The sequence below is a fragment of the Microcaecilia unicolor genome, chromosome 3, assembly GCF_901765095.1.
Source record: "Microcaecilia unicolor chromosome 3, aMicUni1.1, whole genome shotgun sequence".
NCBI classification, from domain to species: Eukaryota; Metazoa; Chordata; class Amphibia; order Gymnophiona; family Siphonopidae; genus Microcaecilia; species Microcaecilia unicolor.
The window spans coordinates 311,063,015-311,081,239 of NC_044033.1; the positions used below are offsets into that span (position 1 = coordinate 311,063,015).

The window sequence follows — 18,225 nt, forward strand, 5'->3', positions numbered from 1 at the left end:
AGGGGAGGAGTTAAGGTATATTTAAACTCCTGTTCGGGTGCCCTATGGTATAGCGTTCATTGAGCCGGTAGAAAAACCCTGACTTGGATTGAAGTCCTGATGGTAAGCAGCCTATTTTGATATTTGATGATTAGAAAGTATTAGAATGATTTGTATAAACAAGCCATTGCCTATGCTTGCATTTGTACGTTTGTGTATATATATTATAGATTTCGGTCATTGGTTCCTCCTGATGAAGGAAACGTCCAAAATGCAGTCTCACATAGAGGACCAGGACAAGATACAGAAAATCTGCTGGTTTTAAAAGGTCAACTGGAGTGAACGTTTACGGATAACGTCCCTCGTTAGCCTTTCCCTCGTTGCAGGGTTCCTCATAGAACACGGTTCTCAAGAGACGATGAACAACCTCTCCGTAGCATTTGAACCTGTACTCAAAGACTCTGTTTGAACTTGTGAACATCGGACTGAATAGCTATAATACGATCATGAAGATAGTATGGTAATGATTGAAGCATGATCTTTGATCTTATGCTTTTTATATAAGTAGACGAAGGTCTCTGTATTAATTGATAAGATGTGATAAGGTGATCATGATAGCGAAGAGAATTGAGTGTTATGAGTGAATGTGACATGTGATTGTGAGTTCTGAGGACTGGGGCAAGATATAGGTATATGTGATTCAATAAATAAGTTGAAGAAATTCATGCTGTAAGGAGTACTTTATGTATGTAGTTAAAATTTAATGCCAAGAAGTGTAGAGTGATGCACTTGGGGTGCAGAAACCAAAAAGATACCGGATTAGTAAGCTCAACTCAGGAGAAAGACCTTGGGGTGTTGGTGTCGGAGGACCTGAAGGTGAAGAAACAATGCGACAAGGTGAAGGCCATGGCCAGAAGGATGCTAGACTGCGTAGAGAGGGGCATAACCAGCAGAAGAAAGGAGATGCCCCTCTACAAGTTGTTGGTGAGGCCCCACTTGGAGTATTGTGTTCAGTTTTGAAGGCCATATCTTGCTAAAGATGTATGCAAAGAAAAGCTACGAAAATGGTATGGGATTTGCGTTGCAAACTGTACAAGGAGAGATTTGCTGACTTGAACATGTATACCTTGGAGGAAAGGAGAAACAGGGGTGATATAATACAGACGTTCAAATATTTGAAAGGTATTAATCCACAAACGAACCTTTTCCGGAGACGGGAAGGTGGTAGAACTAGAGGACATGACTTGAGGTTGAAGGGGGGCAGACTCAGGACTAATGTCAGGAAGTAATTTTTCACGGAGAGGGTGGTGGATATGTGGAATGCCTTCCTGTGGGAGGTGGTGGAGATGAAAACGGTAATGGAATTCAAACATGCGTGGGATAAACACAAAGGAATCCTGTTTAGAAGGAATGGTTCTGTGGAATCTTAGCGCAGATTGGGTGGCGATGCCAGCAATTGGAAACAAATCGGGAGCTGGGCAGACTTCTATGGACTACACCCTAATTGTGACTGAATAGATAGGGATGGGCTGGAGTGTAAATTTTAAGGGGCTTCGATGTTAGCTTCAGAACTTAGTACAAGAACAGTACTGGGTAGACTTCTACGGTCTGTGCCCTGAGAAAGGCAAGGACAAATCAAACTCGGGTATTTTTATTTATTTTATTTTATTTGTAGCATTTGTATCCCACATTTTCCCACCAATTTGCAGGTACACATATAAAGTATCACATACCATGTAAAATGAGTTTATCTTGTTAGGCAGACTGAATGGACCATACAGGTCTTTATCTGCCGTCATTTACTATGTTACTAGGTCTTTTCTCTACGTCTGATCTTACCATCTGATTCAGGAACCTTTTCCTTCCTCACTCTCCCCTCCCTCCTCACCATTTGATCCTATATATTCTCCCTCCTCTTCACCCCTTGATCCCAAGCCCTCCTCCCATGCATGCCTTGATCATAGCTCCTCTTTCTTGTTCCCATTAAACCCCTGAGCACAGGTCCTCTTCATCCTCTCTCACCCCCAATCCCAGATCTTCCACTTCTTTCCCCCAAACTCCTAGAGCTTATGTCTCTTCTATATCCACTCCTCAGATCCTGAGTTCTCTCCCACCCCTTGATTCTGAATCCTCCCTTTACACCCCATGACAATCTGGGATGGGATGACTTCCCTATGAGGAAAGGCTAAAGAGGCTAGGGCTCTTCAGCTTGAGACGGTTGAGGAGAGATATGATAGAGGTCTATAAAATACTGAATGGAATGGCATGGGTAAATGTGAATCGCTTGTTTACTCTTTCCAAAAATACAAGGATAGGGAGCACACAATGAAGCTACTATGTAGTAAATTTAAAACAAATTAGAGAAAAGATTTATTCACTCAACATGTAATTAAACTCTGGAATTTGTTGCCAGAGAATGTGGTGAAAGCAGTTAGCATAGTAGGGTTTAAAAAAAGTTTGGACAAGTTCCTAAAAGAAAAGTCCATAAGCCATTATTAAAATGGACTAGGGAAAATCTACATCATAAAATCTATTTTACTCTTTTAGGATTGTGCCAAGTACTTGTGACCTGGACTGGCCATTGTTGGAAACAGGATACTGGGCTTGATGAACTTTCAAACTATCCCAGTATGGCAATGTTTATGTGCTTATGTTCCTTCTCATGGTCCCTTCTCAGGTTCCATTCCTGCTCCCAGGATAGGGAGAGAAAGAGTCTCTAAGATTCCTTTCACTTATGGGCCAGTACAGGCATAATTTATAATGTAGGGGTGTAAAAATATTAAGAGAATGTTAGCACCAGATTCTACTCTTCAGCATTGAGTGGCCAGCTATAGTGGCAGCAGTTCTTCCTGATCCCAGCTGGTTCCAGATGTTATGAAGCTTTATTATAGCAGGTTTCAAACAAATGCCATGTTTATGATCCTCACCTACCCCATGTAACCCCAGCCCTGCCACGTTCAGAAAGTATCTCACCTTGGTGTGTGACCCAAATTCTTCACTTAGCTTTTTCAAAGGATTCTCGTATTCTAGCACCATCTGCCCCAACCGAGGAAAATTGGAATCACTGAAATGAACGTGAGACAATTATTTAAATAACAGAAATATTTTGGTCACACACACATATAACAAATACAGCACAGACATCGGCAGTGCAAGCTTCTCTCACACACACACTGCACTGCTGTAGCCTGTGTTGTAGTAGGACAAATGTTCCTCAGAGACGGACATTGTCCCATTATAAAACAGGTACAGTACAGGCACTGAATCACTTTGGGATAGGTACAGCACAGACGGCAGCAGAGCAAGAGGTGCAGAAATCATATTGACAATGGAGGAAGGGGGAAAATTCAGCTTGAGCATCCAGAGCATTTGGGGAGCATAAACCCTCCATGCTTCACTCATATTACAATTATGGTAGAGCTGCAGTACAAACTCTCATACACACACTGCTCCAACACACAAAAGCTTAGTTTTACCAGATGATTCCACTTCAATAAAGACAATCCTGATCAAACCCTACTGCAAACAATAGATCTGTAGTTCCAGAGTCTTTATAGAGAGGAATTATCTAACCTGCTTTGAAAGGTTAGATATAGACAACACCCATTTGGTGTTAAAACAACAGTTTTCTATGAAATCGCTGACCTCTGTTTCTTCAGAGGTTATCAATTATATAAAAGTTTACCTGCTATCTTCAGTGCCCTGCTGTATCTAACCAAAATTTTTGTATCCATCCAGGACAGGAAAAGATGCAGGGAATCTGGCCTTACCTGTTTCCCTGTAGCATCTCATGGGCACAGTTGTACAACCCGATGAGAGCTCTCCGGTCCTCAATGCGAGACAGCAGTAGGATGACAGAGGTGTAGGTCACAATGAGGTCCAGGTAGTTCTTAGTGAAATCGTAGTTTATGTTCTGTGAACATGATGAAAGGTAATGTTATACTGTGTTCTCATGGCACCATTGGCATAGATGTTGCTATGGATATTCATTCATTAGTGTGCCTACTCTGAAGAGTTTACAATCCAGTTTCTGTACAGAAGAACGTTCAGTGGCTGTCTCAGGATCACACAGTGAGGGGTAGATGAGGGATGGAACCAACGTTTCTACATCTGGAGGTCCCTGTTCTGTTATCCTACACTGCCATTCCTAAGTTTCAGGGCTGGCACAAAACTGACCCTTTTCTACTTCCATTCTCCTAAAACTAACTCCAGTGCATTTTGGATAGAGACTGGGAATCTCACTCTCAGGTTATCTTTGTCAGAGTACTGGTATGTTGGCATGTGTGTTCAATAGGGTTACCACCAGTGGCAGCTGGTTAGGATAAGCAAAACCTTCCCTCTCACCAATTATTCAGTTTCCATATTTTTAACATTTCCATAGATCTTCAGTGGCTTATACTTGTACTCCCTGCATATCTGTTGGTGTAACCGGGTCCTTTCCCCCTCTGTTCCCTGTAATGTTTATGGGGTCAATATTCATGATTTAAGCAGCCAGAAATGACTCGTGGCCACTTAAATCACCTGTTCGGGGCTAACCACTAATTTTCAGCAGCTCTTAACTGGTTAGGGTCGCTGAAAATATCCAGCTAGTGCCAAACTGAAAACCAGCTATTTTGGGGGCATTACAGGGACAGAGTCAGCACTTCACTGGTCAGCACTTAACCGGACAGGTTAATCGTATACATAGGACCACACTTAGGGGGTCTTTTACTAAAGCTTAGCTTGAGTTCACGCTTTCCAAAAATACTTGGACTAGGGGGGCATGCGATGAAACTACAGTGTAGAAAATTTAAAACAAATCGGAGAAAAATTTTCTTCACCCAACACATAATTAAACTCTAGAATTCGTTGCTGGATAACGTGGTGACGCGGTTAGCTTTGGCAGAATTTAAAAAGTGGTTAGACGGTTTCCTAAAGGACAAGTCCATAAACCACTACTAAATGGACTTGGGAAAAATCCACAATTCCAGGAATAACATGTTTAGAATGTTTGTACATTTGGGAAGCTTGCCAGGTGCCCTTGGTCTGGATTGGCCGCTGTCGTGGACAGGATGCTGGGCTCGATGGACCCTTGGTCTTTTCCCATTGTGGCATTACTTATGTACTTATGAGTTATCTGCAGCCTTAACCTCAGTACTGTCGATACCATAGCAGTGGTGAAAAGAGCCTAGGCCCAAGCAACCTCCAGGCTCTAGAAAGAAGTCTTCAGTGCACTCAACTACCACAGCAGGACAGCATTCTACTGGGACAAAGTGCAAAGCTTGCCTTTGTCTCGACAAAGTCTTTATTTTTTTTTTTTTTAATTGGTTGTAACCAAAGAACCCTAAACACAACAACCTAATAGAACAGATTGAGAAGGCAAACAGAGGATTCAACAACGAGCAGATGGGCGGGCCTCTGGACTAATCTGTCGGGAATAATGGAAAGAAAATTAACAGGTAAGAATTTTTCCTTCCATAGCATCCCACAGATAAATCAAGAGACTTGTTCTCAAGTGGAGCGGGAAACTGCAATCCCAGCAGCCAAGACCAAAGTCCCAAATGCCACATCCTTGTGCACTGAGACGTCCAGATGGTAATGTTTTGAGAACATACGGACTGAAGACCAAATGGCTGACTGGCAAATCTCATCAATAGAAACAAATTGGGACTCTACAAAGGAGGACACTTGTGCCCTAGTGGAATGCACCCACACATGCAGTGATGGTGACTTCCCCGCTACCATGTAGGACAAAGCAATTGCCCCTTCTTGCGGTCAGCAAACAGGTCAAAAAGATGATCCAAATGACAGAAGTCATTGGTGACCTCCAAGTACCACAGGATAATAGGCTGCACATCCAGACATCACAGGGACTGGAATTCAGTTGGATTTCTTCCGGCCTTCCGTAGGGAGGATTAGAGTGGCTGATTCAAGTGAAAATGAGAATACTTTTTGGGAGGAAGGACGGAACTGTCCGAATATACACACCTGCCTCAATTAAGTGGAGAAAGGGATCCCTACAAGACAACACTACAGCTCCAACACCCGTCTGAGGTGATGGCTACCAGAAAGACCACCTTCAAGGTGAGATCATTAAGGACAGTCGATCCAGAGGCTCAAATGGCACTCTCTGCAATGCTCACAGAACCAGATTAAGATTCCAAGAAGGAAGAATGGCCTGGTGAGGAGGATGCAAGTGATTTAAACCCCCACAGGAAATGAACGATGTCCAGGTGAGTCACCAACGAGCAGCCCCGTAAGCAACTTTAGAAGCAGGCCAGTGCTGCCACCTGGACCTTCAATGAACTCAAGGACAGGCACTTATCTAGGCCACCCTGCAAAAAGGCTAGAATGGTCACTTCTAAGGATTTTCACTGCTGCCAGACCCATGCATAGACCATCGAAGTGGACCACATCCAAGCCTGTAGCATAGTGATAATCACCCTATCCAGGTAACCTTTTTTTTCTCAACAGCGCCTTCTCAAGAGCCAAGCCGTAAGACCAAAGGGGGAGGGATTCTCCATGAGAATGGGGCCCTGCATTAGAAGGCCCCACCCAGACGACAATCATAATGGGCTCATCAGGTCCAGATACCACTGGTGTCTGGGCCAGTCCAGGGCCACCAGAATCACTGGCCACGTGTGCCTCGCAATGTGCCCCACGACGTGCCCCATCATTGGCCATGGCAGGAAAATGTAGAGAAGCTAAGAAAGGGACCATCTCTGAGGAAGTGCATCAATCCCATCTGAACCGTACTCCTTGCCCTTGCTGAAGAACCAAGGCATCTTCACGATGGGCTTCCAAGCCATGAGATCGAGCACATGGACCCCCCCCCCCCAAAGCTCCGTGATCTGAGAGAATGCTGCCCCAGAGAGTTCCCACTTTCCTGCGTCCAGCAATGTCCGACTGAGATAGTTCGCCTGGACATTCAGCGAACCTGTTATGTACACCACCGAGAACAGAGACAGGTGCTCCTCCATCCAGAGGCGGAGTAGGGAACTATCCCTCACCAGGGGAGCACTCTTTGTTCCCTCTGCCTGCTGACGTATGCCACAGCCATAGCATTGTCAGAGAGCACATGCACCGCATGACCCCGAAGGATGGACAAGAACTCCTGAAGGGCCAGCTGGATCACTCTCAGTTCCAACTGGTTGATCGACAGGACACTTCCACCGAGACCAGATTGTTCTGTCCTCCGACAGCCTTGCACTAGTTTATAATGTGACCCTAAAATGTGTTTAATGCTTTTATTGTTATTCTCACTTCTAAGGATTTTCACTGCTGCAGTTCTCACTGCAAAGATATATGAGCAATGCATTGTGTGTAATGTAGTTCACAGGCAATGCAGCCACACTTGCCTGTCTGTATAAGAACTGTTACTATTGGTTTGTGCTGCTGCCTGGACTTCTTCTCTTTCTCAACCAAGCTTGGCTCATTTATCTTCCTACTATCATTTCCTGGTCATCCTTACTCCAATCGAGGGCCGTCCTCTAGGACCACCCTTGCCACCTGATGGCAGGCTCTGTCCCCATTGGTCTATTTACCCCCTCCTCCCTGGGCCTGTGTGAGCCCTTCTTGGCCTCTCTCTCTCTCTCCATGAGGCATTCTCCATCTTGCCCAGTCCTTGAGGCACACTCAGCCAATCAGGTTTTCAGGATATCCACAATGAATATGCATGAGATAGATTTGCATACCAAGGATGCAAGGCATGCAAATCTATCTCATTCATATTCATAGTCAGTATCCTGAAAACCTGACTGGCTGGGTGTGCCTCAAGGACTGAGTTGAGAACTGTGCTAGTATGTTCAGGGCACATAAGATGCTGAGCCAGTGGTTCCTTAATCCTGTCCTGGAGCTCCCCATCCAGTCAGGTTTTCAGGCTATCGCACAGTGGAGGCAGTGCATGCAAATCTCTCTCATGAATATTTAATGTGGATGGCCTTAAAACCTGACTGGTTGGGGAGCCCCAGGACAGGTTTGGATACCATTGAGCTGAGCACTGGGGTTTCTCTCTATTTTGGCAACTAAGTTTGCATTTTTGGTGATTTCAAAATATTGAACTTCCGCAACTGTCTCTATGTCTTTTGAGACAGCTTTTCCTGACTGTAGACTTAAGTAAAGTTTATTTTAGATCCAGGACAACAGCATATGAAGGGTTTCACTGAGGGACTCTGCAAATGAGCTTTGGGCCTTAAAGCCATTGCTGTTCTCCATAGTCTCTGGCAGTGGACCTTTTCCCTTTTAGGAAATGTCCAGTATAAAGGAACAGGTCAATATTCAGCCACTGCAGTCAGCATTGTTGTTTTTTTGTTTTGTTTTTTGTAAATTCTGGCTATAATGGTAAAAAAAATATCTGTATATTCAATGCCACTATCCAAACAGTGAGCGGCACTGAATATTTGAATTAGGTGATCAGCGCTAGATTTTATCTGGATAGTGACAATATTGAATCTATTATCCAAGGTATTCAAGGCTCATTTTCAACTATGCAATCCCTTCTACTCCAAATGCTTGCTGTTTGGCTATAATTTGACACATCTGGATATTTTTCATGTATGTCTAGTGACATTCTTTAAGCGGGAGTTGGCAACACTGCTACCCTGCACGGCAAGAATTTTTCACCCAAACACTGGTATGGCTACTTCAGCTGGGAACAAGTTCTTTATTTCTGTCCACTTACTCTGAGAATGTGAAAGATGAGTGGTAATGAGAATCCTTGCTGGGGAAAAAGGCCCCAGAGGGACCTATGTCCCTACTTCCCCTTACCAGCCACCACTGGTTACCTACCTGACTCGAGTCAATTATGCAAATGTTGAGCTGAGCCTGGTTTTGCTACTGCATTTATGAACGTGTAGTTCCTGCTTTTCTGAGAGTAACAAGAGCTACAAACCAATAGGAAAAAGGGGTAATACTAGGTTTGGCTTACGGATGACCTGGGTCCATAGGCAGCAGAATGTGGTGGGCCACTGGGGTCATGGACTGGTTAATATTTTGCCCCGCCAGAGCATCAGCAATTAGATAACTTAGGGGTGAGGCTGGAGATTGGCTTGTTTGCCCTTCTAACCAGAAAGGTGTTCCACTGCCCCTTTCTGGGTCAGCTGATTGCCTTGTTATGGCTTGGAGATACTTACTATATCAAAGTAGCACTGACAAGCATCGATTGTATTCAGCAGCTCGTAGACATGGTCCTGCAGTTATCAATAAAGAAAACCAGAGTGCATAAACCACATTAATGCTTTCCTTTCAGATTGGACTGACAAGTTCACACATACAGCAGAGCATAAGGGCTTGGCACACTGCAGGAACAGCAGAAGCCCGAAAGTAGACCAAAATTGCAAGTGACATCAGCGTGCATTCAGCCAATCAGATAGCTAGATTATCTGAGCATTCAATGTCCTCTTACTCTATATATAGACTATAGTAATGAATGGAATGTTCCAGGGCATTAAAGAACAGCCCACACACACACACACACACACACACACACACACACACACACACACACAAAACTGGAATATTCCACTGCATAAGACATGGGAAGTAACAGACTGCCTTTGTGCACCAAATGATTGATGTAGAAAACATTAAGTTAGACCTGTGTGCTCACCACAAGATTTCCTAAGAAACCTATTTTTAAAAAAAACAAATTGTGCCCAATGCAGTAACCGAATAGTATGTGACAAGTTGCGTGTAAAAATGTGCACAACCATGGGAGAGCGTACTGGAAGCATCCATACACGGGTTTGCGCTAGCAGCAGCTATATTTTACGCACAAAAAAAATTGTATCAGCACACATACACTGGAATGCTATTCTGCTCATAAAGGTGCAGTCCAGTGCTTTATTGTTTATAGCTCCTGCCATTTTTTTTCACCCATGTACTTCAACATGTCAAAAAACAAATCCTTGGGTGTCCTTCATGCTGGCAGAAGAAAGAAGAAACAGACATGAAATGAAATGTCAGCCACAGAAGAATGAGCTTTTACTCCTTGGCACATTAAAAAAAAAAAACCCTTGTGCTCAGTCAGGTCTTTCCTGTATCCCTTTGCATCTGAGGTTAATTGTTAATACCTTCATTATCATGGGTTTAAATTGTGATTATTCCTAGAAACCTGACTGGCTAGGTGTGCCTCAAGGAGACGGTAGAGAAGCACTGCTCTAGGGATATACATATTTAGTCTCTTTGGCCTTATCTTTATTGGTAAAGATTCCACAGCATTCTGGTTGCCTTTCTCTGGACTACCTCCAATCTTTCTCTCCATCCTTTCAGACATATGGCCTCCAAAACTGGACCTAATATATTAAGTGAGACTTCACCAGCAACATTTTTTTTTTTTAACTGCTTATGCCTTTACTGTGACATTTCTTAAAATAGAAAAACTTTCTGGCTCTTCATTTAGAAGTCTGTAAGTTGGGAGCTACTCCCCTGCCTCCTCCCCTCTCCCCCCTCCCCCCACACACACCTCAGGTACGCTGCTAAGTGTAAAGCTTTGTATAATAATGCAGTGTCTGTATTTTGGAACTAAGCTCACATTCTGAATTTTTGGAGAAAAATGTTTTAGCAGAGATGCAAACCCTGAGTGAGATTAGCTCTATATTTACTAAAGAGGCTAGAGTGTTTAATACCAGTTTTTCTTTTTTTCAGTTTTGGTAGGATGATTTGATTGATCCGTTACCCCATTAGCTTGCTTATTTGGTTTTGTATATTATTTTGGAATGGTAATTTGGTCTGTCCTGACTCCCCTTGTATTGATTACCCTTGGATTTTACTATTATAGACAGTAGCTGTTTTTGTTAGTTGAATATAATTTGTGCATGTATGTCATATAACACATATGAAATTAATATATGGAATGCTAAATGCTGAAAAATGTGACTGTCTCTGGGAAAAGGTGACAAACAGGCTTATTTTCGAAAGAGATCCCCGGCCATCTTCCGACACAAATCGGAAGATGGCTGGCGATCTCCTGAACCCGGCCAGATCGGTATAATCGAAAGCCGATTTTGGCCGGGTTCAACTGCTTTCCGTCGCGGAGCCAGCGAAACATCAAGGGGGCGTGTCGGTAGGGTAGTTAATGGCAGGTCGGGGCGGGACTGGCCGGCTTCGCCCAATAATGGAAAAAAACGGCCAGCTTTGTAGAGCATTTCACCGGCTGTACTTGGTCCCTGTTTTTTCACGACCAAGCTTCAAAAAGGAGCCCCAACTCACCAAATGACCACTGGAGGAAAGTGGGGATGGCCTCCCCTTACTCCCCCAGTGGTCACCAACCCCCTCCCACCCAAAAAAATCTTTAAAAACATTTTTTCGCCAGCCTGAAATGTCATACCCAGCTCCATGACAGCAGTATGCAGGTCCCTGGAGCAATTTTTATTTTTTTATTCTTTATTTATAGATTTTCAATTTTACATTCATGCTTAAACATAAATTTAGCAATTGTGAGAAAAAAATATATATATCAGTACATTTATCATTTCACTAGAAAATATCATAAACCCTTAGACCACAATAATTTTGTCCAAGATCAAGGTAAAAAAAAAAAGGAAGTAAAATTACTTATAAGAGAAACAGAAAGACTCGTCTAGGAGCGCAGCCGATGCATAGCATTACAGAGATTAATACGCTATTCTTTACTGGAAATAAATTCTAGAAGTTTCTCAGGTTCAAAGAATACATAATTCTGAGAGGCAAAAACTACAATGCATCGACAGGGATATTTGAGCAGAAAGGTTCCACCTATAGTAAGAAGTCTAGATCTCAACTGCAAAAACGCTTTTCTCCGTTTCTGCGTATCCCTGGATAAGTCCGGGAAAACTTGAACCTTTGCTCCTAAGAAATCTTCATTGAGATGGCGGAAATATAATTTGAAGACATTATTTCGATCTAGCTCGAAGGCAAATGTCACCAGCATGGTTGTTCTTTCAGTAATTAACTCAAGTGAGTCTTGAAGAAATTCAGTTAAGTTATCTTGTGGAGTATACCTCCCAGCATTAATACCAGTAATATAATATATCCGAGTTATAGGTGGGAGGTTTTCCATAGGGATATGCAGTATCTCTTTCAAATATTTTTTAAACATCTCCAAAGGTGAAATTAAAGGTGATTTAGGAAAATTCAATATTCTTAAATTATTTCTTCGAAGCTGGTTTTCAAAATACTCAATCTTCCTAAATTGAATAAGTCTATCTTTGGAGAACGATGAAGAAACATTTTTTAACGTTTGTACCTCTGTATCCAGAACTTCCAATTTGGTGTCATATGCTCCGAGTTTGCTTAAGAAATTTTCCTGAGAGAGTTTTATCTCTGCTATCTCGTCCTTAGTTGACTTCGCTATTTGTTTCAGAGTGGCATTTAAGCCCTGGATGGCATCCCACAAATTTTCGAATGTAACTACGGCAGGTCTCATAATTTCTCCGAGGTCCACCGGAGGCGTCTCCTGCCTATTTTCATTCAGAGGCACAGTTCCGCGCTCTTGCTGAATTGATGTTTCAGCTGGAGAGGAGGTAGCGACGGGGCCTCCTACAACATCCGTCAGGGGCAAACCCTCTTCGGGTGCCCTATGGCGTTGTTCATCCGGCGTTCTCATCTCGCCCCCAGGCCTCGGAGGAGCCGCATAAAGGAGAGGGCTCAAAGATGCCCCCTCGATGCTATGTTCCGACAACCCTGTCGGATTCACCAAAGTGCTGGTAGCGAGTCCCGGTGTGCGCACTACCACTGCGTCCAAAGTCCCCTGACGCATCCCGGAAGATTCCGTCCAGCTTGAGGAGGTAAGCACGGGGGGCTTCACCTTTCTCTTGCCCATTTCGGGTTCCAGAAGGCTCCAAAAGGTTCAGGTACGTCGGGAGGCTAATGGCGCTTAGGAGGTGTCTGCACACACTTCTGTCTCCGACGCCATCTTGGACGAGCCCTGGAGCAATTTTTAGTGGGTGCAGTGCACTTCAGACAGGTGCACCCAGACCCCCCCTTACCTGTTACACTTGTGGTGGTAAATGGGAGCCCTCCAAAAACCCCCAAAACCCACTGTACCCACATGTAGGTGCCCCCCTTCACCCATAAGGGCTATGGTAATGGTGTAGAGTTGTGGGGAGTGGGTTTTGGGGGGGGATTTGGGTGCTGAGCCCCCCAAATCCCCCCAAAACCCACTCCCCACAACTCTAACCACGCCTCTGTCCCGCCTTCAGCACCATGTCTTGAAGTTTGGCCGGCTCCGCGACGGAACGCAGTTGACACCAGTCAAAATCGGCTTTCAATTATACTGATTTGGCCGGGTTCAGGAGATGGCCTGCCATCTCCCGATTTGTGTCGGAAGATGGCCGGCGATCTCTTTCGAAAATAAGCTGGCAAGTCACGTAGTATTGAGTTCCCTAAGAAAGACAGAATTGCATTTACTTGCATGCAGTGGTGTCCAATCAGAATTAGCTTAGCTTATCTCCCTGCTCATAGAGCTATATGGTCATCCTCCATGCATAGGACACAGAAGGAGGGAGCATATTTGGGCACTAAGAGATTTATTGGTTATGTGGTCAAACTAGGGCAGAGTTTGTTAAGGTTTCACCCAGTCACACATCCTTATTAAGCACTAGTGATGACATAATACAGAAGGTCTGATGCCTGTCACAGCAGCACTGTCATCTGAAATCTCTGCCATTCAGGAGCAATAGAGCAGGAGGTAATGGGAAGAACTCACCCGGAACTCCATGACATCCACAAAGGAAAGGTAATAGCTGGACAAGGTTTTCAGGATTTCTGTTTTCTCCTTGTGCACAGGTCCCAAGTGTTGCTATCAAACAAAAATACACATTCTGTACTTATAGATTAGAAAGCACAAAGACACTTGTTCCACTGGACAGGAGATTCGTTTTTGAACATTGTCTCCTGCACTCTATTCTGGTGAACCACTGTCAGAAAGCACTCATTCTCAACAACAACTAAAATAAAGGATAATATCTCAGGAGGACCATAGGACAGACAGCAATTTTTAACCCTTCACTCACCGTGCTGTTTCGGGTGTCGATGTTGGGAAACTTCTTGTTGATGTACTTGATTGACGACTCCATGATTTTCTCTGTGAAAAAAGTTGGTTTTGACTTTGGGTCTGAACATGTCTGGAAAAAAAGGGAGAGGCACAAAAGAAAATTAGTGCCAGCCTGGTACTTCAGATAGAAGCATCAGGCCAACCTATAAAAGGTAAATGACCAAATGCTACAGGGAGCGTGTACTCACATATGGCTGTAGAAATTGGGGGTGTTGAAGGACGTGTGGAACCCTCACATATGACTGTACTGCTAAGAGACGCCAAGAAAGTATGTGTACTCACATTTGGCTGTAGTTCTGAGCATGCTTAAAGAAATATGAGGTTCTCACATACTGTAATTGCTAATGTGACCCCCTCTATAACTGAAATGGAGAGCTGGGGGAGGAATTTGTGATGTCACAGAATAAGGTTACCAAATTTTTCATTTACAAACCTGGGACACCTGGGCAGGGCAGGATGGGGACAAGAGTCATCCCCAGCTGACCTTCCTCAAAAAAATTTTTATCTACTCAAAACATTCAGTTCTTTCATATCTTAAAGTACTTCCTTTACATTTCTTATCACAAAATACTTAGGATCCAAAACAACAACAACAAAAAAAAAATAATCTTAGGCTGGCAGCTTTGTTCTACATAGAAAACAATTTCTTATACATCAGGCAAGCCAAATCAGCTGACAAAACCCAGGTTTTCTCACAATGTAAATATTGTGTGGGACATACGTTCCTGCACTGAAACTTTGAACTGGGTTCCAGTTATTGCAATACTCTGTCAGACAATAAAAGTGTCTAACTTGGCTTGACTTTCTCTCTTTTTCTTCTCAGTCTCCAGTCTGGTCTCTGTTCCTTTTTTGGTTCCGTCTCTCTCTCTCTCTCTCTGGTATCATCCTTTTTTATTTCTGTTTCAGCTGTCTATTCTGTGTCTCTTTCTTTCACCAGTGAACATTTCTGTTCTCTTAATTCCTATTTTTCTACTTGCTTCTCCTGATTCTCTCTCCTTTTCTTCTTTCTCCTCTTCCTTTCCTTCCTGCCTTCTCTTCTATCCATTCCACCACCTCCTACTCCTCTCTCCTCAGCTTCTCATTCTCTTCCTCTAGCACTCTATTCCCACTTTCTTTCCTTTCATGTTGTAGGTGCTCTTTTCTTCCTCTATGATTTCTCTGGCATTACCACCTTTTTTCCCTTCTCCATTCCTCCTTCCCTGGCATAACCATCTTTTATTCTTTTCCCCCACCAGTGGCATAATCACCATACCGCTCTCCTTCCCCATAAACACACGAGTCACCCCCAACCCTGAGTGCCTCCCTATTTTCATCCCCCAAAGCCCCCCAATACATGATTAATTCCCTAGAGACACTGGTTTTTTGCATTAGGATCTTTCCTATTTACAACTGTATTTCTTTTATATACTTTTTACATAGTCTGTACACCACTTTGACCTGCCAGTCAATAAAGGCGGTATAGTAAAAGCTAATAAAATATAAACTACTAATCGTTGGTGAGGCCCCGCTTGGAGTACTGTGTTCAGTTTTGGAGGCTATATCTTGCTAAGGATGTAAAAAGACTTGAAGCGGTGCAAAGAAAAGCTACAAAAATGGTATAGGATTTGTGTTACAAGATGTATGAGGAAAGACTTACTGACCTGAACATGTATACACTGGAGGAAAGGAGAAATAGGGGTGATATGATACAGACCTTCAAATATATGAAAGGTCTTAATCCGCAAACAAACCGTTTCCAGGGAAGGGAAGGCGGTAGAACTAGAGGACATGAATTGAGGTTGAAGGGGAGCAGACTCGGGGATAATGTCAGGAAGTATTTTTTCACGGAGAGGGTGGTAGATACTTGGAATGTCCTCCTGCGGGAGGTGGTGGACATTCAAACGGTAATGCAATTTAAAAATGCATGGGATAAACACAAAGGAATCCTGTTTAAAAGGAATGGATCCACAGAAGAATTTAGAAGAAATTGGGTGGCAACACTGGTAATTGGGAAGCAAAGCCAGTGCTGGTCAGATTTCTATGGTCTGTGCCCTGAAAATGGCAAGGACAAATCAAGGTCAGGTATAGATATGAAGTATCACATACCATGTGTAATGAATTTATCTTGTTGGGCAGGCTGGATGGACCATACAAGTCTATATCTGCTATCATCTACTATGTTACTATGTTATAGAACTACTAGACATACACAGTGCTATACTCAAAACATGTAAGAAACAGAGCCCTCATACAAATCCCCAGAGCTCGCCCCCCCCCCCAAAAAAAAACATGATTCATGGCAATTCCTCCCATACCTACCCCCCCGTCTCAGAACTCCTCAGCCATGAACATGATGCTCCATACATATCCTCAACCATATATACAATCCCATTATATGCACCCCTTCATCCCAGAGCCCCCAGCTATATACGCAATCCCCCTATACAAATTCCCCAATTCCAGGGCCAACACCATATTCCAGATTGAAGGTTGGTGCTCCTCCTTCCGTCTGCTTTCCAGATTCTTCCCTCCCTAGCTCAGTCTGTACAAGTGTGGGGTGGTGGTTAGGTGTATCTAAGCCACTTCTCTTGCAGCCTGATTCTTTCCCTCCTGTGTGGGTTAAAGTTGACCTAAATTCCCCTTCCCCCTTTCTCTATTTCTATGTTTAACAGAGTTTTTCTCCCGGTCTCCTCAGCTCATAACCTTGGGATTAAATTTGACTCTCTCTTTCTCTGCACATATCCAACAGAATACTAAAACCTTTAACATCACAAAATCTATCCCTTCTAAAACCATCACAAAATCTATCCCTTCTTTTCTGAACATACCACCAAAACTCTTATCCACACTTTCATCACTTTCCGCTTAGATTACTGCAACCTATTCCTCACAGGCCTCCAACTGAACCATCTCTCTCCCTTCAATCTGTTCAGAATTCTGCTGCTTGACTTATCTTCTGTCAGTCTCGCTGTACAAACATAATCTCTTCCCAAGTCACTTCAGAGGCTCCCTATCCATTTCCACATACAGTTCAAACTTCAATTACTGATCTACAAGTGCATTCATTCTGCAGCTCCTCATCTCTCACTACACCCCTCCCCGGGAAATCCACTCAACAGGAACTTACTCTTTTCTTTGCCCTCCATTGCCCTCTGTTTTTTCACCTTGCTGCATCATTTGCCAGGAACAGAAATCCTAAGATGGTATGTCATGCTTTCTCTCTGGACCTATTGAAATCCAGACTAAAAGACTACCTTTTCCAGGCTGTTTTTAAATTATAACTCCTTGTTCATCTGTTTAATACTCATGCAATTTTTAATCTTTCCCCATAATAAATGGAACTCCCTAATCTCTTATTTGTCCAGTTTGTCTTTTATTAATAGACTAGTAAATAAGGCCCGTTTCTGACACAAATGAAACGGGCACTAGCAAGGTTTTCCTTGGAGTGTGTATGTTTCAGAGAGTGTGTGTGAGAGTGAGTGTGTGAGAGAGTGAATGTGCGAGTGTCTGTGTGTGTGACAGAGAGAGAGTGAGTCTGGGTGCGAGTGTGTCTGTGAGAGAGTGTGTGTGTGTGTGAGAATGAGAGTGTGTATGTTTGAATGAGAGTGTGTACGAGTGCGTATGTGAGACACAGTGTGTGTGAGAGAGTGTGTTTCACACAGATACACTGTGTGTGAGAGAGAGAGTGTGTGTGAGACAGAGTGTGAGAGAGTATGTGTGCGATACACAGACTCTCTGTGACACATAGAGAGTGAATGTGATACAGTGTGAGACGTGAGTGTGAGAGACTGTGTGAGAGTGAGAGAGAGAAAGACACTGACTGTGAGCTACAGAGTGTGTGTGTGACAGAGATACCTCCTCCCCCCCCCTCCATCTGTGGTTTGGTGACCCCTCCCCCTCCCCTCTGGTCTCTGGATTTCCTCCCCTCTGGTCTCCGGATCCCCTCTCCCCTCGCCCCGTCAGGTCTCAGGACCCCCTCCCCCTCTGCGTTCCCCTCCCCTCTGGTCTCAGGACCCCCTGCCCCTCCCGCCCTCTGCGTGGTTGGCAGCACCGTGCAAGTGTGTGTGTATGTGAGAGAGACAGTGAGACTGGGTGTGAGTGTGTCTGTGAGAGAGAGAGTGTGTGTGATTGTCCTCTCTCCCCTGCGCCCCTCCAGGCACCCAGTGATTCTCCTGTCCCCTGCCCCCCCTGCAGCCACCCAGTGATTCTCGTCTCCCCTGCCCCGCCTCCAGTCACCCAGCGATTCTCCTGTCTCC

At 43.9% G+C, this 18,225-nt stretch overlaps 1 protein-coding gene across 2 annotated transcripts in view; it reads right to left on the reverse strand.

Moving 5' to 3' along the window:
• Positions 1-18,225, reverse strand: part of NCKAP1L (NCK associated protein 1 like) — a 338,352-nt gene that overhangs the window by 282,614 nt on the left and 37,513 nt on the right. For both annotated transcript variants that reach the window (XM_030198309.1, XM_030198310.1), the window contains exons 2-6: positions 13,950-14,060; positions 13,643-13,735; positions 9,090-9,146; positions 3,750-3,892; positions 2,953-3,043 (exon numbers count right to left, since the gene is read on the reverse strand). In XM_030198309.1, coding sequence (XP_030054169.1) covers positions 2,953-3,043; positions 3,750-3,892; positions 9,090-9,146; positions 13,643-13,735; positions 13,950-14,060 — 495 coding nt within the window. The remainder of the gene's footprint in view (positions 1-2,952; positions 3,044-3,749; positions 3,893-9,089; positions 9,147-13,642; positions 13,736-13,949; positions 14,061-18,225) is intronic.